The 27,500-nt window shown below is 40.8% G+C and overlaps 1 protein-coding gene across 4 annotated transcripts in view; it reads left to right on the top strand.

Moving 5' to 3' along the window:
• The window catches only part of si:dkey-178k16.1 (protein 4.1), an 89,630-nt gene that overhangs the window by 48,562 nt on the left and 13,568 nt on the right, over positions 1 to 27,500 (top strand). Inside the window, exons 7-17 of one of the 4 annotated variants that reach the window (XM_057823153.1) lie at positions 12,145 to 12,363; positions 12,449 to 12,536; positions 12,623 to 12,775; positions 14,269 to 14,366; positions 14,607 to 14,782; positions 15,256 to 15,500; positions 15,859 to 15,897; positions 20,004 to 20,033; positions 24,984 to 25,139; positions 25,423 to 26,388; positions 27,286 to 27,336. In XM_057823153.1, the coding sequence (XP_057679136.1) occupies positions 12,145 to 12,363; positions 12,449 to 12,536; positions 12,623 to 12,775; positions 14,269 to 14,366; positions 14,607 to 14,782; positions 15,256 to 15,500; positions 15,859 to 15,897; positions 20,004 to 20,033; positions 24,984 to 25,139; positions 25,423 to 26,388; positions 27,286 to 27,336 (2,221 nt within the window). The remainder of the gene's footprint in view (positions 1 to 12,144; positions 12,364 to 12,448; positions 12,537 to 12,622; positions 12,776 to 14,268; positions 14,367 to 14,606; positions 14,783 to 15,255; positions 15,501 to 15,858; positions 15,898 to 20,003; positions 20,034 to 24,983; positions 25,140 to 25,422; positions 26,389 to 27,285; positions 27,337 to 27,500) is intronic. The other 3 variants (XM_057823161.1, XM_057823177.1, XM_057823169.1) reach the window with 3 other exon arrangements.

Raw genomic sequence — 27,500 nt, 5'->3', positions numbered from 1 at the left:
TGTATGTTTTATGCACTGCAGATGTAAGAAAAGCTTCCACTAATGGAAAGAATAAAGTCACATGAACAACCAATTACCAAAATAATTTTTGTTTTTTACCGATTACCTTGCATGTGACAGAAGTACAGTTATAACTTGCTTTCCTAGAATGTCCTAAATGTTGCCTGAAATAGTTTTCTGAAGTCAACGAGAGGCCATATGGCAATATCTATTACAAATTAATGCCATTTTTTAAGCAGGCACTAGCTGCTCAAAGGTCATGAGCATTAAAAGTTATTTTTCCCTTTACTTGCAGAGATTTACTTGAATTTTTTGACGACATTATGGACTACAGATGAGGAACTCCCCAAATTACTGTATAATATTCAATAATGTTTTAAGTTTTTTCTCACTTAGTTCTTAACAAAGTGGTGAACTTCACCCTATCACTAGTTGTGAACAGTCTTGTTTTTGGCGGCCATCTTAGTCTTTTGGACGAAAATACTTCTTAGTCTTATTTTAGTCTTTTTAGTCTTTTCAAAATGTGTTCGTCTTCGTCTAGTTTTAGTCAACGAAAACTCAGACAAATTTCGTGCAGTTTTAGTCGACAATTCTTAAAATGTTTTTGTTTATGAACTTCAAAAGTTTTAGTCCATGAATAAATAAACAAGTGAAAGGTTTCCAACAACAAAAGGAGTCTATAAGGACATCACTATTTTCATGATGATAATACACACTCAGCAGGAAAATAGCACATTATTTGCAATTAATTAAACTAACCTGGACGCTATGAACTGTATGTAAAATGTTTTTCAAGTGTTTAAAAAGACAGCGAGTCACCGTGTTAAATGCTAATGCTAACGCGAATGCTATGCTAACGCTACAACTCAGTTAAGTGTGTGATGATCACTCAGCACAGACCTTTAAAGGCTAAAGCAACATGGCATAGCCAAGATAAAAAAACAAAACTTACCGAGGACCACCTGACACGTTTTTCACAAAAGGAGCATGGAATGGGCACACGCTTAAGCCTGCGTGTGGGGTGAGGGGGCGGCGGGGAGTACAGTACGTCACATGAGTGACACTACCACACACCGCAAAATGCGTTCTAACTACACATACAATAAGAAAATATCACACATTGTGAATTTTATGACGGAAACTATGGCAAATTTTCATCCCGGTCTCGAGTCATCAGACGAAAACTGGCATCCATTATTAACTGTTATGTTTTAGTCTCCCAAGACACTTTTTCAGCGCGTCATCGTGACTCATTCATGAAATATTTGTTCGTTGAGGCAATATTTTCGTTATCGTCATCGTTGACGAAAACAACACTGGTTGTGAATTACAGAGATTTTCATGGCTGCTACTTTTATTCCCACTTTCCGTTTCCATTTAACCTATTCACCTTTGCAATGATCCAAAAGCGTATTATTTATTATTCCATAACTATCCCTGACTTTTGCTGCCTCTGTCACAGCTTTTTTTAGAATGTGTCGCAGGCATCAAATTTAAATAGGGTGAATATTAGCACAAAAAAACAAAACAAATTAAACCAATAACATTCATCATTTCGAGCATGAAACATTGATTGTCTTTTAATGTAGTATATTCATTTAAATATAGCTTGCTGAAGATTTGCAAATCTATTTTTCTCTTTTTCCGTTTTAAATATAAAATTTGGGTTCTTACCTGAAATACAATTCGGTACCTCCATTTGTTCTGCACAGTGGGGTTTAAAAGCTTGTGTTAGGGTTCCAAATTAAGGGTTTAAACAGGGTATAATGTTCCAATTTAGGGTTTCAAACTAGGCATCGTGTTACAAAGTAGGGTTTAAAATCAGAGTAAGGGTTTGAAATAAAGTTTTCAAACTAGGCTTAGTATTCCAAAATTGTGTTTAAAACCCAGGTTTAGGAATAAAATTAGACTTTAAAACGGGGTTCCAAAATTGGTTGTAAAAACAAGGTTAGGGTTTCAAACTAGAGTTATTAAAGTTTCGAATTAGGATGAGTGCCACATGACACAGCCAATGTGTAGTTTACCATTTGGCTATTACAGGGCAACCATTACCAGATAAGCCAATTCACTCTCCCTTGACAAGTAGTTGATTTCGCAACGAAGAAAGTCAATACAAGGAGAACGAGCAACTTGCATTTTGGAATAGAAGCAGGTTGCAACTGGAGTGTGTGTGCGCGTGTGTGGGGTGTGTGTTGGGTGTAGGTGTCACTGTGTGATGTAGGGTGAAGGAAAAATATCAGATCAGCTTGTCTGCTGTTGACAGTCCTTTAGGTCCACATTCTTTTGTCCTGGAGTGAAATCACTGAAAACTGGTGTATTTGTTATATATTATTAATATTATTTTGGGATTGGATCCATACATGGCATAAGACTGAAAATATGAGTATGTGAATAATTGGTTATAATCACTACGAAATTTCTTAAAATAATGGTTTTTTAAAAAGGGAACATTATTGAGACATTTTCGAAATGTTCAAACACCATGCCGTTTAAATTACTGGCTATGTTTAGACAAGATCTTTTTTCCAAGCAGCTCGCTAAGCACTCGTTATTTGAACACACAGGAAATCTCACTGGAGTTTGTTTCAGCCCCAGAGCAAAGGTTGGTTGTAACTTTTGGCATGATTGGTGGGAATATTTATGACTTTTTCCTCTTGAGCTGACAGGTTCCTATTCTGCAGGACAATCGGTATGGATTTAATGTGCGATTGTTTTTGGTCAGGGATTTTATTATTTTTTTAAATGTAAAGAAAAATTCAGCCAATAGCTGAAAGTGACATAAGTCTTCTATTTTACTGTAACGTCTGATCTAATTAAGATTACAGAAACCAGTCTGTGATGCAATTTCTATGGGACAAAACGCCAGTGTTTACTACTGGTTGTCCATGCATGGAAGTTTGCTTATAATTTATTTCTTTACGATATACAGTACAGCTGAAGTTCGAAGTTGGACCAAAGCTGCTGTGCAGCTGCTCGTTAACCTCAGATTTCAGACCAAAACAGAGAAAAAAAATCTTGAACAAACTTTGGAAGTAATCCATTCCATACGCTTCATAAAAATTTTATTAACTATATTAGCCAGGCATGGACCTACGTCTAATGACCCCCTTTTTGAGACCCCCTTTTAGCACTCCCCTCACACCCCTCTCTAAAATCCCACATAAATGTATTGCAATAATTACAATTGAACCAGTTCAGGGTACATCCCGGCTTCTGCCCATTGTTCCCGCACTCCCACAAGCATCATAAGGATATGGGAACGGAATGGGGAACAATTGAAAAAATTCTGCATCCTGATAACAAAATTCCAGTCATAACAAAAACAGAAAAAATACAAGACACATTTTCTTTCTTTTTATGCAATTTCTATGACACTTTCATCATTTTCTTTACTTCTGATTCCAAAAATATGCATATACTGTACAGTGGTACCTCGACATACGAACGCATCGACATACAATCCTTTCGACATCTGACATAAAGTTTAACTCATTTGTCTCGACACATGACGACATGCTCGAAATACGATTTATCACAGCGTCGCAAGTTCATTGTTTTACCGCATGAAGGACGCACAAAGAATTTCTTGTGATAGAAATCAACATGGGTTCCCAGCAGGTGAGTGTTGTATAGTGCACATGGTGAAAAAAGATCATGCTTACCATTGAAATTAAGAAGGAAATGACAGAAAATTATAAGCAAGGTGTGCATGTATGTGACCTGGCTAGACAAGGCAGCTCACTGCCCCGCCCCCACTTACCTACACATTCGCTGTCTCCTCCCTCTGACCTACGTTTGCCAGTAAGTTAAGGTGACAATAAAAATGCGTGTTATTCCTTATTTTTTTCATAATCTGTTTGTATGAAATGTGTATTTGATTCATTTGCTAAATTGGACAAAACACGGCTTATCGAATCCACATGCACCCACTGTCTCTACCCCAACTGTTCGTCAGTCTCTATGTTAAGGTGACAATAAGGGCCCTTTAATTAACATGAGTAAATGCATTATAGACAATAACTAATGTTTAAGTATTACGACAATAATTCACTTAATTCCTTATCTAACATTTGTCAGTATATTAATGAGTTAACATGAGTTAATGCATTAAGTTGATGCATTAGTTAATCCATTTTAAGACAATAATGTTTAAGTAACATTACAATAATTCATATAATCCCTTATTTAACATTTAGTATTATATTAATTAAAATTATTTAATGCATTAGTCAATGCCTAACCAGAAAGTAACTAATAGTTTGGTATAATTAAAAATATATACGTATAGGCCTATATAGGGTTTAGGGTTAGGGTTTGTTAACTTAAGCATTTATAATTTCTTAGTTAAGGGAAACATGTGCTACACTTTACAATAAGGATAAAAAAAACATTAATTAATGGTTAATTAAGGTAATATCACAAGTAATACTTGTGAGATACGTTCACGTGAAATAATACGATACTTAAGGTTAGGTCATAATATATAATACATACTATACATTAGTGCATTAATAAATAGTTATCAATGTATACTGGTTCTTGGAAGTGATTGTTATTTTAAAATGAGAAACATTGCTCTGTGACTCCTTGGGTGCTGCTAACCTAGCCTTAAGTATGGTATCATTTCACGTGAACGTACCTCATAAATATTACCTAACCTTAATTAACCATTACTGAATGTTTTTTGGATCCTTATTGTAAAGTGTAGCACATGTTTCCCTTAACTAAAAAATTATAAATGTTTAAGCTGACAAACCCTAACCCTAAACCCTAACCCTATATAGGCCTAAATAAATTTTTAATTTTACTAAACCATTAGTTACCATCTGGTTATGCATTAACTAATGCATTAACGAATGCTTTAACTAATGTTAATTAATATATTAATAAATGTTAGATAAGCAATTATATTAATTATTATATTGTTACTTAAACATTACTTATTGTCTAAAAATGCCTCAACTAATGTTAATTAAGAGACCCTTATTGTAAAGTGTTACCAAAGTTTTTTTTTTGTTTGGCAGCGGCCACAGTGCCTTCCTCGGTCGGCCCAGCTTGGGCCACGTCTCCTCATATCGGGTCCTGGGGAGGTGCTCCCTAGTGTCATACCCCGCATCTCTCCCGACCCTGGGGTGGGTGGGGTGGTCGCACCTCCCTCCTCTTGGCCTGTCTCTGGCCCTGTCCGTCTCTCCCGGACTGCGGCGGGTGCCACTGCCCTTCTGTCAGCGGGGTCGTCGGCGGGGCCTCCTGGGGCCCAAGGGACCTGGGGTGGGGCTTGTTGTCCCCCGCTGATGGGGTGGATATCCTCTGGTCTCCGGCGCCTGTCCGGGTTACAGGGTGGGTGCTCAGGCGTCGGTGGGATGAGTGGGCGGATGTGGGGGCCCTGGGGGTGGTCTAGGGCGGAGGTTGATCGGGGCCCTGTGCTTCCCCCGCCCTGCGGCCGGTGGTTCTGGCGGATGAGGCCACACCTGCGGGAGCCTGCCTCTTAATTCAGGCACTCTTCACTTTGCACTGTAAATAGCTTTCACCCTGGCACCTACATGCTCATTCATGCCTCCGGTGAGAGTCAGGACGAGGCCATACAGTCCCGGGCCGGGTCCCCCTTGATTTTAATGCATCACACACACCAAGGTTGTGGGATGGATGGGACCTGTTTGGGTGTGTGTGTGTGTTGACATCATGGTTACCTCCTGTCAGCAGGCCCCGCCATTCCCGCACTTCTTTTAACGCACCACACACATCATACTCCACGGAGAAGCTCCAGCAAGGGGCGGTGGGACGGGCAGCTGGGTAGAATTTCCATGCAGCGATCCCACTTCCACAAGCCGAGCTCTCCTATTTTAATGCATACGCTGCACTACCCACCCACTACTTTGGCTGCCAGTTGGGGACCTGGCAGCCAAAGTAATAGGGTGGTAGGTGGGTCCCACACTTTTTCTCTATAGCTTGGCTCTCGTGGCCTTCTCTCTGCCTGGGTTGCCTGGGCGGGAGTGAGGAGAGGTCGGGGCTTCGATCTTGCGTTGCTCTGCAGGGGCTTCTTGCCGTTCTCCTGCTTCCTCTTTCCCCTCTCTTCTCTGCCTGGGTATCCGCCCTGCGCTCCGGCACGGGTTGCTGGCTGGAGGCTGATGGGTCAGCTGGATTTCGCCTGCTTCGGCGGGGGGCCTTGACATGGGCTTGGTGGGCTGTTGGGTGTCCTGCGATATGCCGTGCCGGTTGGGTGGGCTGTGGTTTGTGGGCTGGGCGGCGGGAGTGGTCGTGGGAATTTTTGGATGTCTCCCCTCTTCCCATTCCTGAAGGCCGGTTGATGGGGGCGCGGGTGGCTCGGGAGACCACCCTGGATTCCTTGGGGGGTGACAATGGCCCCTTTGCTGGGGGCTGCAGGAGGAGGGATGGGCTGCGCTGGCTCGCACCCCACCCCACCTAAATTAGCTGAGGAAGGGATGGCCCTGGGGTAGCACCCACGCGGCATCTCCGCTCGTCTGCGGGACAATCACATGTTAGATGGGAGTCACGCATCACTAGGTGAAATTTGACACACTCAAGTAGAAAACCTTGGTGTCAGGATTAGCGATGAGATAGCATAGAATAGGATGCCAACGTACTCACACTCGCAACGGATTCACACAAATACTGGGTTCTAGACCACATGGCTGTTTAAAGTACACTTCACCCCTCCCAATAACTTATCTCTCAGACCCCCCCACCCCCTTTCCTTGGTTACAGGCCCCCCACTTGGTGTCAAACAGAAATACAACTAGCTAACAATAGCACCAACATATTCATAGCTAGTTAGAGTAGGCGTTTAATGTTTTCTTGTTATTGTTTTTGCTTTTTCTGTCTCCCTCTTTTCATAACCCCCTTCCTGTTCGCTACTTTCGCCTAATAAACGGGGTACGTTGAATGGTACGTCAATGGATGTATGTCATACTCCTATGTGATACATTAAAACTGATCAGATTAATCGGACACTCTGATCTCCATTCTCCGTGTCAAGCAGCTGAACAGGACAGGTTAAAAAAAAAAATATATATATATATATATATATATCGAAATTGTTGTCTCGCCCACCCGGGCGGTCTAGTCTCTCCTTTCAAGCTCAGGTCATCTACCAGAGGCCTGGGAGCTTGAGGGTCCTGCGCAGGATCTGAGCTGTCCCTAGGATTGCGCTCTTCTGAATGGAGATGTCGGACGTTGTTCCTGGTATCTGTTGGAGCCATGCACCCAGCTTGGGGGTTACTGCCCCTAGTCTCCCGATCACAACTGGCACCACTCTTGCCTTCACTCCCCACATTTTCTCCAAATTTTCCTTCAACCCTTGATATTTCTCCAGCTTTTCGTGTTCTTTTTGCCTGATGTTACTATCGCTCGGGATTGCTACATCTATCACTACTGCTGTCTTCTGATGTTTATCCACCACCACTATGTCAGGCTGGTTGGCCATCACCAGTTTGTCTGTCTGGATCTGGAAGTCCCACAGGATCTTGGCTCGGTTGTTCTCGACCACCTTCGGAGGTGTCGCCCACCTTGACTCCGGAGACTCCAGTCCGTACTTGGCACAGATGTTCCTGTACACTATGCCTGCTACCTGGTTATGTCATTCCATGTATACCTCGCCTGCTAGCATCTTACACCCTGCTGTGATGTGCTGGACTGTCTCAGGGGTCTCTTTGCATAGCCTGCACCTGGGGTCCTGTCTGGTGTGATAGACCCCGGCCTCTATTGCTCTTGTGTTAAGGGCCTCTTCTTGTGCTGCCATGATCACTGCCTCCGTGTTGTCTTTCAGTCAGGCCTTTTCCAGCCCCTGGTATGTTTTTCCCATGTCAGCTACCTCCTGAATTTGTCGGTGGTACACACCATGCAGAGGCTTGTCCATCCATGATAGCTCCTCAGGGTCCTCCTCCTTATTGGGCTTCTGTTGCCTGAGGCATTCACCGAGTAGGTCATCACAGGGTGCCATTTTCCTGATGTACTCTTGGAGTGATGTAGTTTCCTCCTGGATAGTGGCTCTGATGCTCACTAGTCCTCGGCCTCCCTCTTTCCGCTTTGTGTAGAGCCTCAGGACGCTGGACTTAGGGTGAAACCCTCCGTGCATTGTAAGAAGGTTCCTTGTCTTGATGTCAGTAGCCTGCATCTCTTCCAGTGGCCAGGATACCATGCCAGCAGGGTATCTGATTACTGATAGGGCATAGCTGTTAATGGCCTGGATCTTATTCTTGCCATTCAGCTGACTCTTGAGGACCTGCCTCATCCTCTGTAGGTATTTGGTTGTGGCAGACCTTCTAGTTGTTCCCTCATGGTTTCCATTTGCCTGTAGGATCCTCAGGTATTTGTAGCTGTCCAGCACATCTGTTATGTTGCCTTCAGGTAGTTCAGCCCCTTCAGTTGATATCACCCTCCCTCTTCTGGATACCATTCGCCCACACTTATCTAGTCCGAATGACATCCCGATGTCATTGCTGTATATTCTCGTGAGGTAGATCAGGGAGTCGATGACAAGCTCGTTCTTGGCATACAGCTTGATGTCATCCATGTAGAGGAGGTGACTGATGGTTGTTCCACTCCGGAACCGGTACCCGAAACCATTCTTGGTGGTGATCTGGCTGAGGGAGTTTAGGCCTATGCAGAACAGCAGGGGTGACAAAGCATCTCCTTGGTAGATACCACATTTGATGCTCACATGTGCAACTGGCTTCGAGTTGGCTTCTAGAGTTGTCTTCCACAGCCCCATCGAGTTCTGGAGGAAGGTCCTTAGTGTCCTGTTGATGTTATACAGCTTCAAGCATTCCAGTATCCATGTGTGTGGCATTGAGTCACTGGCTTTCTTGTAGTCAATCCAGGCAGTGCACAGGTTGGTGCTCCTAGCTTTGCAGTCCCTGGCGACTGCCCTGTCCACCACTAGTTGGTGCTTGGCTCCCCTGGTGTTATTGCCAATCCCTTTCTGTGCCCCGTGCATGTATTGCTCCATGTGCCTGCTCATTTTAGCCACTATGATGCCTGATAGGAGCTTCCATGTGGTGCTGAGGCAGGTGATAGGCCGATAGTTGGATGGTACTGTTCCCTTCTGGGGGTTCTTCATGATGAGGACTGTCCGACCTTGGGTTAGCCCAGTGCTTCTCAATTATTTTCTGTTACGCCCCCCCAAGGAAGACGTAAATGTTTCGCGCCCCCCCCCAACTCTCTGCCGCCACTGTAAATAGTATCATTCGTCTATATTACTATTATAAGTACGCCTCAGCCTAACATTGTGTCCTTTTTTTCTATTAAAGAAAAAAAGTAACAGATCAACTTATAATAAAGTATAACTTTTTTTAACATTGTGTTGCTTGTAACAGAAAAGACTTAACGCGCATCAATTTGCCTGAAATTAAAAAAAAAAAAAAAGTCACATCCAAACTGTAAAAATACACTCAAGGTACATTTTTGACCATTTGATACTGAAAAATAAAATGTAATAAAATCAGTAAATAATAACAAATTCAAATTGATTAGAAACATTTACTCTTCAGGACAACATGCCAAAAAATTTGACCGAAAAAAAACAAGACTGAATAGAAGGGGGGAAAAAAGTCTTTGGACAGAAGGAAAGTTTTTATTTTCGCTGATTCACCACAGTGCTCACTGGTTTACTGATATAACACTGACAAAGCGGGACGATTGTGACAATTGGCAATATTCGGCACATTTTTGCTGAAAAACAATCAAGCGGCTTATCAATGAGATTGAGGTCTAATGTCTTTAAGTGGCGTCTTAACTGATTTGGCTTCTCCGCTATAATCATTTTTAGACTCAGTAAACAGTGGTCTTTCCTCATTTCCCACTATATTAAAAGTCAAAGGCAAACGGCCCGAAAAAAGCGCATTCTCGGCGGCCGAGGGAGAACCGTAGGTGAGGGCGGTGGTCGTGACGATCCCAAGCCGAAAACGGCACTTCTCGGCCGGACACGTGAGAACCGAAGAAGACAGTGGGTCGCTGCGTGAGTCTAGCTCTGCATGAGTCTCTTCCGTGTGCTCTTGCTTACTTCAAAAATACTGCACGCACTTTGAAAATGAGAGCGCCACTGCCACCCACGGAGTGGATGTGCAAGTACACTTTATTCTAGTACGGCAAAAAAAAAAAAAAAAAAAAAAAAAGCATGTTCCCCGAGGTCACTCGCGCCCCCCCTGGCATCGCTCTGCGCCCCCCTGGGGGGGCGCGCCCCACCATTTGAGAAGTACTGGGTTAGCCACTCAGAGTGGGTCCCCGACCTCAGCAGCTGGTTCATTTGTGCTGCTAGGCGTTCATGGAGTGCAGTTAGCTTCTTAAGCCAGTCGGCATGAATCTTGTCGGGCCCTGGAGCTGTCCAGTTCTTCATCTTGGACAGACTTGTCTGGATGTCTGCTGTTGTGATGAGTACTGGGCCTTGTTCTGGGATGTTGCGATGTTCTGACTGCAGGTCTGCCAGCCATTGGGCCTTCGTGTTGTGAGACGCCTCTTTTTCCCAGATACTCTTCCAGAATTGTTCAGTCTCAGCCCTGGGTGGGTCTGCTGTGGTGTTGGTACCCTGCCACTGAGAGTAGACCTTAGCTGGATTATTGGAGAACATAGTGTTTATTCTCCTGGCCTCTACTTCTCCTGTGTACCTACTTTAGGCGGCTAGCTAGGGCTTTGAGCCTTTGCTTAGCAGTCTCCAGTGCCTCAGCTGTGTACCGCTTGCTGTATTTCTTGGGCATTTGTTTCTTAGGTTTCACGCCTTTGCTCAGCTCTGTTAGGAGGCTAACTTCTCTCCGTGTTGTTCCGATTTTTGCCTCTAGCCTTCGTTTCCATGGAGGCTCCTTCCGGCTACTCGCGAAGGTTAGGATATATACTGTGTATATATATCTGTATATATATGTGTATATATATATATATATATGTATATATATATATATATATATATATATATATATATATATATATATAAGCATATATCGTATATATTTATAATCGTCGTCTCGCCCACCCGGGTGGTATGGTCTCTCCTTTCAAGCTCGGGTCCTCTACAAGAGGCCTTGGAGCTTCAGGGTCCTGCGCAGGATCTTAGCTGTCCCTAGGATTGCGCTCTTCTGAATGGAGACGTCGGACGTTGTTCCTGGTATCTGTTGGAGCCATGCACCCAGCTTGGGGGTTACTGCCCCTAGTGTCCCGATCACTACTGGCACCACTCTTGCCTTCACTCCCCACATTTTCTCCAAATCTTCCTTCAACCCTTGATATTTCTCCAGCTTTTCGTGTTCTTTTTTTCCTGATTTTGCTATCGCTCGGGATTGCTACATCTATCACTACTGCTGTTTTCTGATGTTTATCCACCACCACTATGTCAGGCTGGTTGGCCATCACCAGTTTGTCTGTCTGGATCTGGAAGTCCCACAGAATCTTGGCTCGGTTGTACTCGACTACCTTCGGAAGTGTCGCCCACCTTGACTCTGGGGTCTCCAGTCCGTACTCGGCACAGATGTTCCTGTACACTATGCCTGCTACCTGGTTATGTCGTTCCATGTATGCCTTGCCTTCTACATATACTGGACTGTCTCAGGAAATTAGAATACACAATATTCTAATTTCCTGAGACAGTCAGGAAATTAGAATATTGTGTATTCTAATTTCCTGAGACAGTCCTGTATATATACACAGGACTGTCTCAAAAAATTAGAATATTGTGTATTCTAATTTCCTGAGACAGTCCAGTATATATACAGTATATATATATATATATATATTTTTAAAAATTTTCCATTCCATCCAATTTGTTTTTTTTAATTTATCCATTTTGCTATGTGTAATTGATATTAGTAATTGTACCTGCAGTAATTATTAAGGATTTAGCGTAGGTTTTTTGGCTGTGGAACGAATTAATTGAATTATAATGTATTCTTACGGGAAAATCCTGCTTGACATTTCGACATTTGACATTCCCCCATTTCGACTTACAAACCAGGTCCTGGAACGAATTAAAATCGTATTTAGAAGTACCACTGTACAGGTAAGTTAGCAAAAGTGTATTCTTTGAGCTGAAGTCTCCTGAATTCTGTTATAACGACACGATACGATTTGGTAGTAGCACCCACGTGAAGGTTTGAAATTAAACAGACGGGAGGCCAAACTTAATATGTATTTTTCACTCCTTAGGTACTACTTGTGCCTTCAGTTGAGGGACGACATCCTGTCCGGTCGCCTGCCCTGTTCTTTTGTTACACATGCCCTCTTGGGCTCTTATACTGTTCAGGCTGAACTCGGTGACTATGAGCCAGAAGAACATGGGCCCGACTATGTTGCAGACTTCCACTTTGCCCCTAACCAGACGCGAGAGTTGGAGGAAAGGGTGATGGAGCTTCATCGTAACTATAGGTCTGTACACAGATTCACCCTATTGCCAATGCTATATTGTGGGATGTAGCAGATTAAAGTTTTTTTTTTGACCATTCCATTGTAGGGGAATGAGTCCTGCAGAAGCAGAAGTGAATTTCTTAGAAAATGCCAAGAAGCTGTCAATGTACGGGGTGGACCTACATCAGGCTAAGGTACAAAGATAAGCCATTTGGGCTGTTACGTGTAAAGTGAATACCGTAGAGTGAACCTCCCCATGCATGCTACCAATTCTGATTAGGATTCTGAGGGGATTGACATAATGCTCGGCGTGAGTGCGAATGGTCTGCTCATTTATCGAGACCGTCTAAGGATCAACCGCTTTGCCTGGCCAAAGATCCTAAAGATCTCATACAAGAGGAGCAACTTCTACATCAAGATCCGCCCTGGAGAGGTAGCTATACGAGCAACTGTTTGAATGTTTTTTGCAAGATGCTTGACTTTGGAAGAATGGTACGCCTCATGATGATGGCTGCTAAAAAAACATGGCGAATCCACAGCAAGTGGAAAGGTGACAAGGAAGAGTTCTTTATATGCCTCAGTTAGCAGCAAATCTAATGAACAATAAACCATGTAGAAAATGTGTGAAATAACAAGGTACAATACGACACCTAAAGAAGTTCAAATATCACAGAAATGAAATATAACCCCCCCTTTTTTAATTTTATTTGTATTTATTTTGCATTTTGTATGACAACTTTAAAACACTCTATTCATTATTTACAGATCTGTACTTTATAACAAAGAACATATTTATAATAGGGCTGTCAAAATTATCGTGTTAACGGGCGGTAATTTTTAAAATTAATCACGTAAAAATATTTGACGCAATTAACGCACATGGCCAGCTCAGATTAAAATGACAGAAGTGTAATGTCCGCTTGTTACTTGTTTTTTGTTATTTGGCGCCCTCTGCTGGCGCTTGGGTCCAAATGATTTTATGGGTTTGGGGAGTGAGCATGGTGTAAAGACATCAACAATAGCGAGCTACTACTTCATTTTTTGATTGAAAATTTTACAAATTTTAATAAAACGAAAACATTAAGAGGGGTATTAATATAAAATTTCTATAACTTGTACTAACATTTATCCTTTAACAACTACAAGTCTTTCTATTCATGGATCGCTTTAAGAAAATGTTAATAATGTTAATGCCATCTTGTTGATTTACGGTTATAATAAACAAATACAGTACTTATGTACCGTATGTTGAATGTATATATCCGTCTTGTGTCTTATCTTTTCATTCCAACAATAATTTACAGAAAAATATGGCATATTTTATAGATGGTTTGAATTGTGATTAATTGCAATTAATTACAATTAATTAATTTTTAAGCTGTAATTAACTCGATTAAAAACTTTAATCGTTTGACAGCCCCAATTTATAATTAACAAACAAATTTTGCTTGCTTGCATGGTGAGCTTTTTTTCCCACTCAGTGACTTTGTAATTCATTTTAAGGGCTATTCATGCTTTATGCCCATTGTAAAGTACATTATTGTCATAATGACAATCAAAACCATTTCGTGGGTTTTCTTAGTACCTATCCATGAGCCAATGGGAGTTTTCCTAGATAGTCAGTTTATTGTTTCGTGGAAAGACAACTGTCAATGTCATGTTTTAAGACCTATGATAGTGCTGTTCAAATCATTGAACATCCGATAAAGTGTGTTTATTCATAGGTTGGCTGGACTTGCACCTTAGACGTCACTAAAGAAAATATGTCTAAGGCAACTGGAAAGATATTGATTCTTCCTTTGCACTGTAGTAAACATAGCTTACCCTCACACTGTCCCTTCATCTTTTCCCACACTCGCTCCTCTCACCTTCTTTTCTGTTTTTTACACTCTCCACCATCCATCACTCCTTCCCCCCACGGCTCAGTATGAACAGTTTGAGAGCACCATTGGCTTCAAATTGCCCAACCATCGGGCCTCAAAGCGACTGTGGAAGGTTTGCATTGAGCACCACACTTTCTTCAGGTAGGTCACTCATCCATTTTGCACTGCAGCATGGCACAGGAAAACAACTAGGGACAGGCCTTGTCACCGATTATTATATCGTTAAAAGTGCTGCATATTGAGTGGAATTGATTGCTGGTTAATTTTGTCTTGAAGCAACTAGGGCAAGATGACATACTGCTGATTGGCGTATTGGTAATCTTGCATCAATTTCTTAAATGTCTTATTATTTTCAACATATTCAGTCAATGATTTTTACAGGTTGGTCTCTCCAGAGCCACCACCAAAGGGCTTTTTGGTGATTGGCTCTAAGTTCCGCTACAGTGGTCGCACTCAAGCCCAAACACGACAGGCCAGCGCTTTGATTGACAGGCCAGCTCCTCTGTTTGACCGCTCTGTCAGCAAACGGTACCTGCTGTCCCGAAGTATTGATGGTGGTAAGATTTCAAGTTACTCCTTAAACCCTCCAAGGCATACAATATTTTCTGATTTTCCAAAGGAAGGAATCTCTCTTGGTTAAGCGTCAATGTTTAGAGTAATTTTTAAGTCTGGAACTCACTTAAACAGGAAATTCAAAAAGAAAACCGAATTACAAGACTCCTACTGTTTCTTTCTTTCAACTAGAATGGTATAAATCATACTAATGAGAAATTTACAAAATCCTCTCAAAGTAAAAATCCTCTAGACCAATAAATCAATCAATTATCAATTAAATTGGCTTTTTACTGGTTACATTATAAAAAAAATATGGACTAAAAGTACTAAAGTACTAAACTACTAGTACTAAAGTAAAACATTTTTTTAATGTGAATGTATTCACATAACCCACAGTAAATATTATTGTATGTCAAATGACGATGTGTGGCTGTCTTTGACACTAAACTGCATTTTCCCTCTATTGGCACCAAAGCCTCAACTTTAGGTAACAGTATGGACCAGTTATCTCAGCGAAGCTCGAGTGAGCGAACACAGTTCATGTCCAGAGAAGACCTGGACCAAGAAGGCAGCCTGGACCTTGATCATGATCACGACCACTATCCGGACCATGACCAAGACCATGTGGCTGACACTGACCAGGACATAGAGCCGCACCAAGGTCAAGAGCAAATTCGTGCCGTGAGCATCTCAGCATGCAACAAAACTTTGGAACTCAAGGTACGAGTCGAGAGTAAGCGCTAACAATGATTCTCTTGCCACATTGAGGTCAATAAACACACAAAAGGATAAAAATCATGAAACCATATAACTTCCTCACCTTCCTTTTTGTTTGACACTGGTATTCACCATCCCTATTTTCTTAATCCTTTCGATTAATCTCTCTGGTTTCTATCACCTCTGAAGGTAGTTAAGAGACCCCTCACTTGCTCGTAAATCCCCATTTATTTTTTCAGGTGCTCTAAAAGGTTTCTCTCCTTTAACTGCTCTAATATTATCCTTTTCACTAACCTTACCTAACCTCCCCTTTTTCCCTCCTCTGACCTTTTTTTGCCCTCCGGCTTGTCCTGTGCTGCAGGCAGAGGAAGCAGCCTCGCCTGTAGACCCGAAACCAGAGGTATTTTGGCCACTGTGTGTACGCCTGGATGTGGTTGTTGTTAGTCTAGTATTGCACCCCATGTCTGCACTCTGTCTATTTTATGGTTCTTTGTCCCTCAGTGGAATGCTATTTCCATCCAACTGACGATTTCATAAAATTCTGATCCAGATGATAATTGATTTCAACACCTTGAGTAGATTAATATATAGGAAAAATACAGTAACTACTTACCAATAGTTAACTTTTAACTGATTATGCCTGTATATAACCTTCGATGAGCTGCAAAAAAACAAAACATGAATTATTTATGTCGAGTACTCCACATAAAGCACAAAAACACTCATTTAAACAATATAATAATACAACAATAACAAAATTGTTTTACAGAAGCTGCAGAGTTTTATTCCCTTTTGTTACAAATATTTGCAAATGTAGACCGGAGTAGTGTTGTATCGGTCGCGAACGATTCGTTCTTTTTGAACGAATTGTTTGGGTGAACGAGACCGAACTAATCACCATCTGCACTGATTCGTTCTATGAAGTTGGTGGCGCTTGTTCGCTGCGTGGGAGGGCGTTGAGCAAGCGGCAGCGTCTTCTGACATCGCACACGACCAATCAGACGCCAGCCTCATCGCGGGCAGGGGAGGGAGCGGAAACAGAATCATGGCGTATGTCACTCATTTCCACGTGTGGCCAATAAGCAGCCAGCGTGCAGGCAGGGGGGAAAGACTAAGTTTTGTCACTTCCCGTTCAGTGATTCGGTCCTCCGGTTCCTGACCTAGCTTGCTGCTAACTTGACTTTCCAGTAATGACTATGCGGTGAACGAGTCATAAAATGAAAGGAAACGACTTTGTCACATATTTGTTAACGTGGAGCCTATCAAATGCTGCTCAAAAAGACAAAAACACCACACAAATCTAGCGAGCATGGTTTAGTGTTCTACTTTTCTCAACAGACTCGGGACTGTGCCTATGACGATATACTATCAAATTTACAGTAATTTAAAACACGCGTAGCTACGAGGCAAGCAAAACCTGAGCTGCGGTCGCGTGACAGCAGTGAAGCGGGCAGAGAACTGTCACTATATGGGCGCTTCATGGCAGCGATATGTACCTCATATGTGCACAGAAAAAAAAAAATATTTAGTATGATCACCATAATACTGATTTGCAATGAAACTGTATATACATGTCAATTTTTTCCGAGTGTTTTTTTTTTTTTTTCTCGTGTCAGAGGGTGTCGGTTGGTTTGACAAATTATGTCAATCCGTCCATCATGTGCTACTCAAGCGCCCCAAAAACAAAGCGCGCGGACACGGGAGATGTCGCAATATGTCTACATTTTTCTTAACAGACTAATGAGAGTAGAAAGGCGAAATCATAAAGCAAACAATTATTTCTCGTCAGCATTTGACGATCTGAGATGCGGGGACGACAGGGGAGCTGACCGGATTATTTTATTTATTAATACCAGTGCAAACATTCAAAACGATCATCTTAATAATAAAAAACAAAAATACAACAGAGCGAGAGGTTAATATGATGTGTTGGCCGTTCCATAATTAGAAATTACACTTTCGATTTATTTTTATTTTCGTGACAGCAGGCATGCCGCGTTGGCTGTTAGCAGCAGCATTGTATATGTGAGCAAGATCATGCTAAAGAAAGTCCGTGCGCCCCCGACCCCAAACCCCGACTTCCCCCTCAAAAGGAAAATGTTTAACCGTGTCCTAATTCGAAATGCAAGCACGAGCCATGACTTTGAGCCCATAGAACTAGGACAGACGACGCGGAAGTTCTCCCTCGCTTTTGCAGCAGCGGGAGGGAGACGAGGCTGTCTCTGAGAGCAGAATGATATCGCCTGTCACTCATTTCTGAAACTACGACGAGTGGTCAATGTGCAAGAGAGGGAGGGACCAAGCAATGTCACTTCCCGTTCAGTTATACTGCGAAGCGGTCTTTGGTGATTCGTTCGGCAACGTCACTTCCCGTTCACTAACCGAACGATTCATTTGGTTGGGGAGGGAGATGAGGGGGGCGAACGATTCGTTGAACGATTCGTTTGAACGAATCGTTTTACTGAACGAACCGGAATGGATTCGTTTACTCAAGTGAACGACAGATCCCGTCACTAGACCGGAGGGATTGAAGTCTCAGAAGACCAATATGAAGGGACAGGGGTCTTCAATATCTGTGTCAGTTGAAATTGTGCGTGAAATTGTGAAATTAGGCGTGCTCACATTTGCTAAAAGCAGGGTTTGAATGAAAAAAAAAGAAGCATTTTTCGAATACTCTTTCATTCGTTGGTGAGTTACATACATAAGGAAAACTGATTAAAATGCTCCTTTCCCATGTAGTCGCGTCTCTCGCTTCGCTTCATTTTAGAGCCAGCGTTCCCCTCTCTCCATATGTCCTCTGGGATGCATTCTTCAATGAATGGACTTCAGCTGTGGTCCACGTTGGGTCATAGCTACTTGCAGTGTTATCATTGTAGATAAACAAGAGTTCAGCAGTACTGATTTTCTCCGCTTAATAAAATATCACAGCCAAAAAATGCCTCAATTTTGCAAATGACCCAGCGCGGCACAAATGTTAAAATAAGGGAATAATGGCACTGTCTTAAAAAGTGTGTCAGTCAAAGCGCATACAACATGTCCCACCAAAGAGTGTTACTGCCAAATGCTGCAAAAAAAGTTCATAACAGGATGTCAAGATGAGCAACGAACAGTAAATTATGAACAATGTGTAATAATGCAAATTAGGAAGAACGTTTGCAGAGCTGTTGTAAGTGGTGAAAAAAATATTTGTATAGTTGATTTAAAAGTATTGTAAATTTCCATTATCTTGGTGAAAATAAATGGTTGGATAGATGGATGGATGGATCAGTGGGTGAGTGGTGTTATACTTACAATGTAAGATCAAAATTCTTTATAAATAAATACTTTAAAAATATACAATTCTTAAAAACTAAATACGTAAATATTGTGCTTAAAGGAAGTGTGCAGTCATTTTGATAATTTGTTTTGAAATACATGAAATATGTTTGAAGATAAGTGCTAAAAATATGTGCACGGGCTGAGAAAAACTGAGTGCTGAATCTCTTAGTTATAGCAAGAAAGATTTTTAATTATCATTCAGACGCATTTTTTGGGTGAGCCTAAAAAGGAGCCCAGGTGATATTACCTAGACCTTTTGCTTTTTGACCCGCCCCTATGACTTGATAAGGCTAAGCACTGTTAACGGCTAATCGGCACAATTGCAACTTCTTTATTTTAGTTTGCCATCAAGCGATGCCGGCAAGTTGTAGCCCCCTAACTCTCAAATACAACATCTTTCACGTATTGTTATGTTATTTGGGTTTTGGTGTTATAATGCACAAAGCACAGCCGGCAGGCATTAAGCTGTAACAAAGCACCGCAGGACAACCGCTGACAAGCTTTCTCTCGGGAAGTTCTGGCCCACAGTAGATGCTTTCCAATCAGCTTCAATTCCGCCGAGGGCCCGCTGGATTTCTAGCATTACTTCCGGGGCTATCAGTGAATAAGTTACAACCCTTACAACTATTGATCTTTTTGCCCATCACTATGGGGATATTATAGTAAAAGATTACCGCAAAGTTGCATAAATTCCCTTATATTACAGATTTTTTTTTCAGTAGCACTACCAACAACTTGACCTCAAGCACTGCTTATCAGTGTTTTTCCCCCAGTTGACTAATCCCTCGACACTCTTCTTGCCAACAGTCAAGTGTTAGAAATGAAAATATTTGATCATCAAAGTACATTTTAATTGGAAGCCCTCTCCACAAGGATACAATTATTCAAAAGGCTTTGTTCACTCTGCCACATGCAGATATAATCATTTGTTATGTGGCTTTAAAAGTAATAGGAAGAAAAAGAAAACATTGCTGCTCATGTTTAGCGTGGATATTTGTGTATGAACATTCAATTGGCCAATACTGGGATTGTCTGATGACAGTGTGGGTGTTTGGCTGGCTGCCTTCCTCTTTGGCTACACCTTTACACCTATGCATGCAATTTAATCAAACTAATGCAACAAAATCATACCATTATCTGCTTTGCTTAAATGTCTCATCTTACTTGGCTTGCTCCCACTCGGACAAGGATCTGGCCATGCCTCGGCCGAAGCAGGAGGTATTTGCCTGTCTTGTCTACTTTAGTGTCCATCTTTTACTGTCTTGTAGGAGCATAACATAAACCTGTTTATGCTTGCATCAGCATATCACATTCACAAATACAAGCCATTCTATAGTAAGTCATAACGAAAAACCCTTCATTAGTCACACAGTGGGAAAATATGTATTGTTTCAGCAAGAATAGTTGGAAATTAGAAAATTGCATGTTACAGATGATGTAAAAAATTTTACAAAATGTGTGATACTTTAATTTTTTGTTGCTATTGATTCTTGTTCTGAGCCAACTAAACTCCAAGCAACTGAAAAATTGTCTATGATTGTATTTAGAGGCTGTGGGGTAGTGTCTGTATCACTGGCAAAATTTGTTATATCCCCATCGTGTCCATACAAACCAATACAAACCATAAACTAAGGGCACTTCTGGCATTAGTTTTTGCACGGAGTTTATGGTAGCATGGCCAACACAAGAAACAATGGCGGGCAAGTTTGAGGAGGAGGTAAAATACAAGGGTATTACGGGTGTTTGCCAAAAATAATACATCTTAAATTGGTTACCGGTAATACTGTAAATGGGGCACAAATGTTGTAGAGCTGAAACGAATACTCGAGCAACTCGAGTAACTCGAGTTTAAAAACTGATCGGAGTAATTTTATTCACCTCGAGTAATCGTTTATTTTGACAGCTCTAAGCATCACGTTTTGCTCGGACTACTTTTAATGCGGGACAACGCGCTGATGTCACGTGCGTAGAGGAAGAAGCAAAAAAAAAAAAAAAACTTACTGCAGCCGACAACCGCTACAAACGACGCCGACGTTGCTAAATAGTACTAGCCCGCTCATGCTACGTTAGTTGCAGGTAGCGTCCAGTGAGTCTCATAGAGATCACATGTATGTTGAACTAGATGCGCAATGACAGACTAGGCCGCGTCTGGGCAGCGTTAGCAAACAGCCGCCATCTTAAAGCAGTAGAGCGCTAAGCGCTAATAAAGAGCGCTAAACGCTAATATACTGTATAAGATTAACGTTACTGTCACTACTAGCTCACCTTACGTTAGCACTGCGGAGGGCTAGGTTTCAATTAATTAAGACCGCTTTCGATGCGTGGCTAACGTGTCTTACATACAGGCTATAACATACCATAGCGTTGTGGAGTGATGAGGGTGTCAAATAAAAACTCAATAATGCTAACTATCAATTTTAACTCAGTAGTCATTGCTGGATAAAACACCAAGTAGCACTAGTCCCTAATGTGCTCCAATACAGCCTGTATCATACATTTATTTTGAACAGTGCAAAAACTCAAAATCCTATCAGGACTTACAGTTTAGACAAACTTAAAACTTAATTAGAACTTAAAAATGGCTTGACACAAATAGAAATTTAATTGAAAAACGTGGGAAAAAATCCGAACTTTTAAGTGATGTGTGTTATCAAGCGTAAAGGCATTTTTAGGTGTGTTTATATATATATATATATATATATATATATATACTTTTTTAAAAATAAGATCTAAAGGTTTTTTGAGTGAAAGCAGTGAATTTGTCATTTTTTAAAATTCTAGTTACATCTGAGATGCAATTGTTGGCTGTTTTCAACAATATACATCAAAAATAAAGACATTGATTGACTGAAAATGATAAAATGTCTTGTTTTCTCATGTATATCTATAATTGCTCTTCACCTAAAAATATATTGGTTTTATCCAATTACTCGATTAATCGATAGAATTTTCAGTCGATTACTCGATTACTAAAATATTCGATAGCTGCAGCCCTACAATGTTGTACTCATTAGTATGACACCTCACAGTTCTAAGATCCAGGGTACATTCCTTGTTCAGGCCTTACTGCAACGTAAATCCTAATAAATTACTGTCACGGTGCGGGAACGAGGTGGACCCAAACGTGCTAACCACTCAACAACTGTGCCGCTGCACACAGTAGTTGAAGTTAAATTGTAGAGAAATATAAAAGCAGACCCAACTTGACTAGATTTGACACAAAATTATTTATTTCAAATGGTAATTTTCTAGGTTTATGAAACGTCTATAAAAGAAAATGTTGTGCTCACTAAAGGGTACTTTTACAGAGCAAACAGAAGAGGAAAAATATGGACTTACTTAATTCAGTGGAAAAAAATATGGAATAGCCCTTTTGAATCTATTCCCAAAAGTAACACATGCATCAGATTTGAAAAAGGACCGATCACACCTTGGAGAGCTGCTTCCCGAGTAAACTGAACTGAAACATAACTCAACACAAAAGATTCCAATTGAAACAAAGGAGATGATTATCAAACTTTTTAAGGAGGTCAGATAAGCAATGTTGCAAAGCACGCTGGCTGTTCAGTCGGCTGGGTCTAAGACTTGGACCAAGTACAAACTACATTGGTAGGTTCATAGATAGATGTAAGTCACATTCAGTAATGAGTCGAGAATCTGCATTGGGCAAGGTGATAATGCTGAAACTTTTGTCTGGTGCCGATCTAACGACATCTACGAAAACTACTGCCTGGAGAAGATGTTCAATTTTCCATAGTAATTGGTGATATGGGGCTGCATACTGTATCTGGTAAAGGTACTGGGGTCAAGGGTGTTGTTACATTTTCTATATATGTAGAAGTTTAATTTGACATATTAATTATGCCATCAACAGTGTTGTCACGGATTACAGTGGGGAGAACAAGTATTTGATACACTGCTAATGGGAAAACCCATTGGCAGTGTATCAAATACTTGTTCTCCCGACTGTACTTGAAAAAGTAATTTGATTACTGATTATGCCTCAAAAAAGTAATCTAGTTACTTTACTGATTACTTTATTATCAAAGTAAGTAATTAGTTTAAAAGTAATTTATCGGTTACTTTTCACCAATTTTTCTCTTTTTGCTGCCTCAACATAAGAATGACCACAGAAAAATGTCATCGCGTGTAATTGACTTTCTGATATTTGAATTTAAAGGGGAAGATTATACTTCGAGTTAGCAGGGGTTTAATTACTCGATGGAGTTGATTTAATCAACTCTACCGACTTCTTAAACCCCGCTAACTCGAAGATTAAGCCCAATGTCAAAAATTCTGAATTTCGGGTTAGGGTGCAGAGCTTAGGTGTTAACGAAATATCAGTGCCAATGTAAAAAAATGCAAATTGACTACACAATAATCAACAAAACACAATAATCGACAACACACAAATGAATTGCACAGTGCAATAAACACAAAGTAGGGCGCAGTCAATTTGGCCACAAAACGTATTGGCAATTTAAACTGAATCGGACTTACAACACATCCTAAAGATGCTAAACGAACACGTCACCTCACAGCATAATTGTGCAACAATTATGATGTAAAAAATGCTTGCCGACTTGGAGCGATGACTACCCGCCTTGCAACAGCAAAGCTGCGAAACGGCCACTCATGTAGCGGCCTAAAACCTATCGCTGGAACCCTCCAGAATGAAGGAAAAATACGTTCATTCATGGACGCACACAGATCAACATTCCCCGCACATCTCAAGAGGTGGCTGGACTCTCGAATGTGCAGCGCATTCCTCACTCCTTTCTCAGTCCCAGTCCAAGCAAACTTAGCGGGAGACACGCTAGACCAAAACAGAAGGTAACTGAGCGGTTACCATGGAAACGAACGCGTAGTGACAAGATGGGAACCTTTCTAACATTTTCTCTTTGAAAGGCTCTTAGTACATGATGACAATAATTTTCATTCTATGTACATTATGAGGAAATAAAAAACAAAGACAGGAAGAAACTAACTTTAATCGGATTACTGGTTTGGAGAAATAAATGCGTTAGATTGCTCGTTACTGAAAGAAAGTACTCAGATTACCGTTACTCATTACTTAGTAACGCATTACTGACAACACTGGCCATCAGTTAAAAGTATGTACCGTATAGGGATGGTGAAATATTATTTCAAAATGATCCATCTTGCCACCGGGCAAAGCCAATCATATTCTTTGAAGACCCACAAATTTGGTGAATTTGACGGCCTTCAAATATCAATCCAATTGAAAATCTATCATTGAAGTTAAAGAAAATGGCCCATGATAAGGCTCCAACCTACACAGCTGATATTGCAACAGCAATCAGAGAACGTTGAAGCCAGATTGATGAATATTGTTTATCACTTATTAAGGCATGCATCGGGGACTGCAAGCTGTTATAAAAGCCAGAGGTTTTGCAAAAAGGTGTATTGTTGTCGTATGTTGGTTTGGACTGATAAATGTGAAATTATCCTTCCGTATGTTTCGCCTCAAAACAGAGTGAATGTCTATTATTTTTACCTAGAATTAGATTATTTGTAATTTATCCTTCCACTTGGCCTGAAAAGCTCATTTTTTTCCCTTTGAGTTTTTCTTAAGGCCAGAAAGTTACAATTTGAAATGACTAATTTCATGTCATATCCATGATATGCTTTAATTAATTAATTAATTTATTTATTTATTTATTTTATTTATTTGATAAAGGTAATAGTAACAGTATACAAGATTGCTTATGAAAATTCAACCATCTAATCCATAAAAAGCATCAAATAAGAGTCAACAGCAACAACAAAATAAGGTGTTTTTTCTATACGTGCAATTTTATAGAAACAATATTGACATATACTCAGATTTGCTGCTTATCCCTTGAATGTCCTTAGAAAAAGCCATCTTTTAAAAAGAGGCTTCCCGACATTGTAGCACTTGGTAAGAAGCATTTTTTAAAACCGTCCAACAGAGAAACACACATTTCCTAAAATTTTGTTTGTTTTAAATGCAAATTTGTCAATGTGATGAAAAGAAATTATGAACGAAATTAAATGTGATCTGTGTATTCTTACGTGGAAAATGTTTTTACCAAAGAGAGTACAATGAAATTCACTTTAAATATTGATTTTTTTTTTTTTTAATTAGTGTTTCTTCCTCTGCCTTTACCTCCACTGTGTGAGCAGCAGTTCTTGGACAAGCCTGAAGATGTTATACAGAAACACCAGGCCAGTATCAATGAGCTTAAGAGAGCCTTGAGGCAGCCCAATAGCAAGATGACCCAGAGGGAGAAACGTGCTTGCTCAACTACTTCTCCTGGAGGAACCCCAGAGCGCAAACCTGTAAGAATGACATTTGATTCCTAGATAATGACATTAATATTTTCATTTTGTCGGATCAGTATGGCTTGGCCAGGTGTCCATGTCCTATGCAACCATTCCAAATTTTACATACTGAGGGGGAAAAATAACAAGTGAGGAAAAACACATCTTGACATATGACAAAGTAATGATGTGATTTGCATTTCCCATTGATTTCTCTTGAAAAATCCCTTCTATAGTTATGTAGGGTAACATAGGAGTATCACACTAGGCTAACAAAACTGTTTACTCTATGTCAACATAGGCGCCCGGTGAAGCCAATTTGATTGACAAGCAGGAAGCGAATGGACGAATGCTGGATTGTGTCTCTAATGTGACTACAGACATGTTGACGATGGTACCATGGGCTGAGGAAAATGGGGGAACTTTGAAATCTCGAACTGCAGTATCTCCTAAAACCAATTTACGAACAAGACCAAAAGCAAGAAGCCCCCTGGATCATCCTTCAGTCAATAACAACGGCCATGATTCTTTATTGACTAGGAATTGCATTCATGAAAATGGATTCAGCTCCCCAAAGGAAAAACAAAAAAATGAAACACTGAGCAGAGATGTAAAGTGTTGCCATTATGAGGCTGAAGCGTTCTCGGAAAGTCTTGATTCTGTCTCAAAGGGAAAAAGGGACTCGTTGTCAAATGACACACAAAAAATCGAACGCCTTAGTCCTGAAGAATTACTGAAAGATTTCAGCAAAACTTTAAAATCTGACCATGCTGAATCCACCAAAGTGGTTCCTCTAAAGCCACGGAGATCAAAAAAATCTTTGAACAAAGATACCGAAGGCTATGTTCAAACTCTAAACCAGTCTGAGTGGAACCTCATTGGAGATTCGGGATTAATTCGATCAGACAGTAAATCCTGTGAAACAAGGAGATTGGACGGTAATGATAGATTGCACTCTGTCACAGATGGAGTCAATGATAACTCAGTTGTAAAATACCACAGCTGGGCCAGACAGTCGCATCATCAAGAAAAGGACCTCAGCGAATCCAAGGGTGCAGCAAGTACAATGCCAAGAAGTGGTGAGCAACAGGAAGTTGCTGAAAATATCACTGACTTTAACTCAGAGAAGCTCCTGTCTAGGTTGCCAACAGTTCCTCCACGAACACTTCCTCTTAAAAAGCAGTGGTGTAGGGATCGCCACAGCAACACTGACTGCAGCCACATCCACTACAGAAGCAACCAAGACGCCACCAAGAAAAAGCAAGCGGTAAACCAAACATCCGCCAAAGTCTGTGTGCCCATCACGGGGAAATAAAACACTGCATGAGCTTGACGCAATGACATGCAAATCTTGTGTTTGCCATCTCAAAAATCAACTGAAATCACTCGCTCATCCGTCAGAACTCATGACTGAGAAAGCAAAAGCCATTGATCGACTCAATTCTTGTCCACGGTCCAGCAAGCTTTTTGCTTTCCTTTTGCTGCCCTCTGCAATGCTTGACATCTGCTTGACCATTTCAGAATGGACCGTTACGCTAATCCTTCCAACATCCTCACATGACAAAGGTGGCTACTGTTGCAAGAAGTGCAAGACCTTTTTCAACCATTCCTTGGTCGAACTTTTATTGGTAAATGGCTGGGAGCAGCCGTGAAACTAAATGTCCTGCTTGGCATCTCTGTAGCAAAACAATCTTAAAAAAACGTTAACGAGAGACAGTCAGAGGCTGCAGAGCTGCCAAACCTTTCTGGGTTTAGGCATTCATACATCCCATTTCCCAATGAATACCTTTCCCCTGAAAATGAGTTTTCCCCTCTTTTTTAAATAAAAAGTGGAAAGGTTCAGTGCATGGCATTGTATTTAATTTTTTACTGAAATAGACAGCATGCTTATGACTATAAGTTTAAAGAAAAAATCTCCTGTGTGTTTGTTTCCAGTATAAGAAACCCCAATGGATGACTTACTGTATCATGCATTACACAAACACTCAGCTGAGAACATTGCGAACTTCTTCAACTGTCAAAAATAATGTTTGTGTTCATTGTTCTAATGAAATTTTATGATTTATGTAGCAATAGGTAGAATGTCATCTGAGTGAATTTTAGGATGTGATCCATTGTCGGCCTTATGATAATGTCTTTTTGTTTTTTTTTTCCCTTTTTGTAGGAGAACCCTCCGGCTCCTTCCATTAATGAGGAACCGCTCAGCGATTCTTCGGTGAGTCATCACTCAGCACCATACTATGTTTCTGTTTCTTGCTCTTATCATAAACCATTAACCATTCAGGCCAAATCTAAAGTAATATTTGAAGATTATTAATAGTCATACAAGTATAAACCCAAATTAAATATTCTCACATCACATAAAAATAAGACACACAT

This window comes from Corythoichthys intestinalis, chromosome 2, assembly GCF_030265065.1.
Source record: "Corythoichthys intestinalis isolate RoL2023-P3 chromosome 2, ASM3026506v1, whole genome shotgun sequence".
Classification (NCBI taxonomy): domain Eukaryota; kingdom Metazoa; phylum Chordata; class Actinopteri; order Syngnathiformes; family Syngnathidae; genus Corythoichthys; species Corythoichthys intestinalis.
The sequence above is the reverse complement of the archived record's forward strand: the minus strand, read 5'-3'. Positions and strand labels throughout refer to the sequence as shown.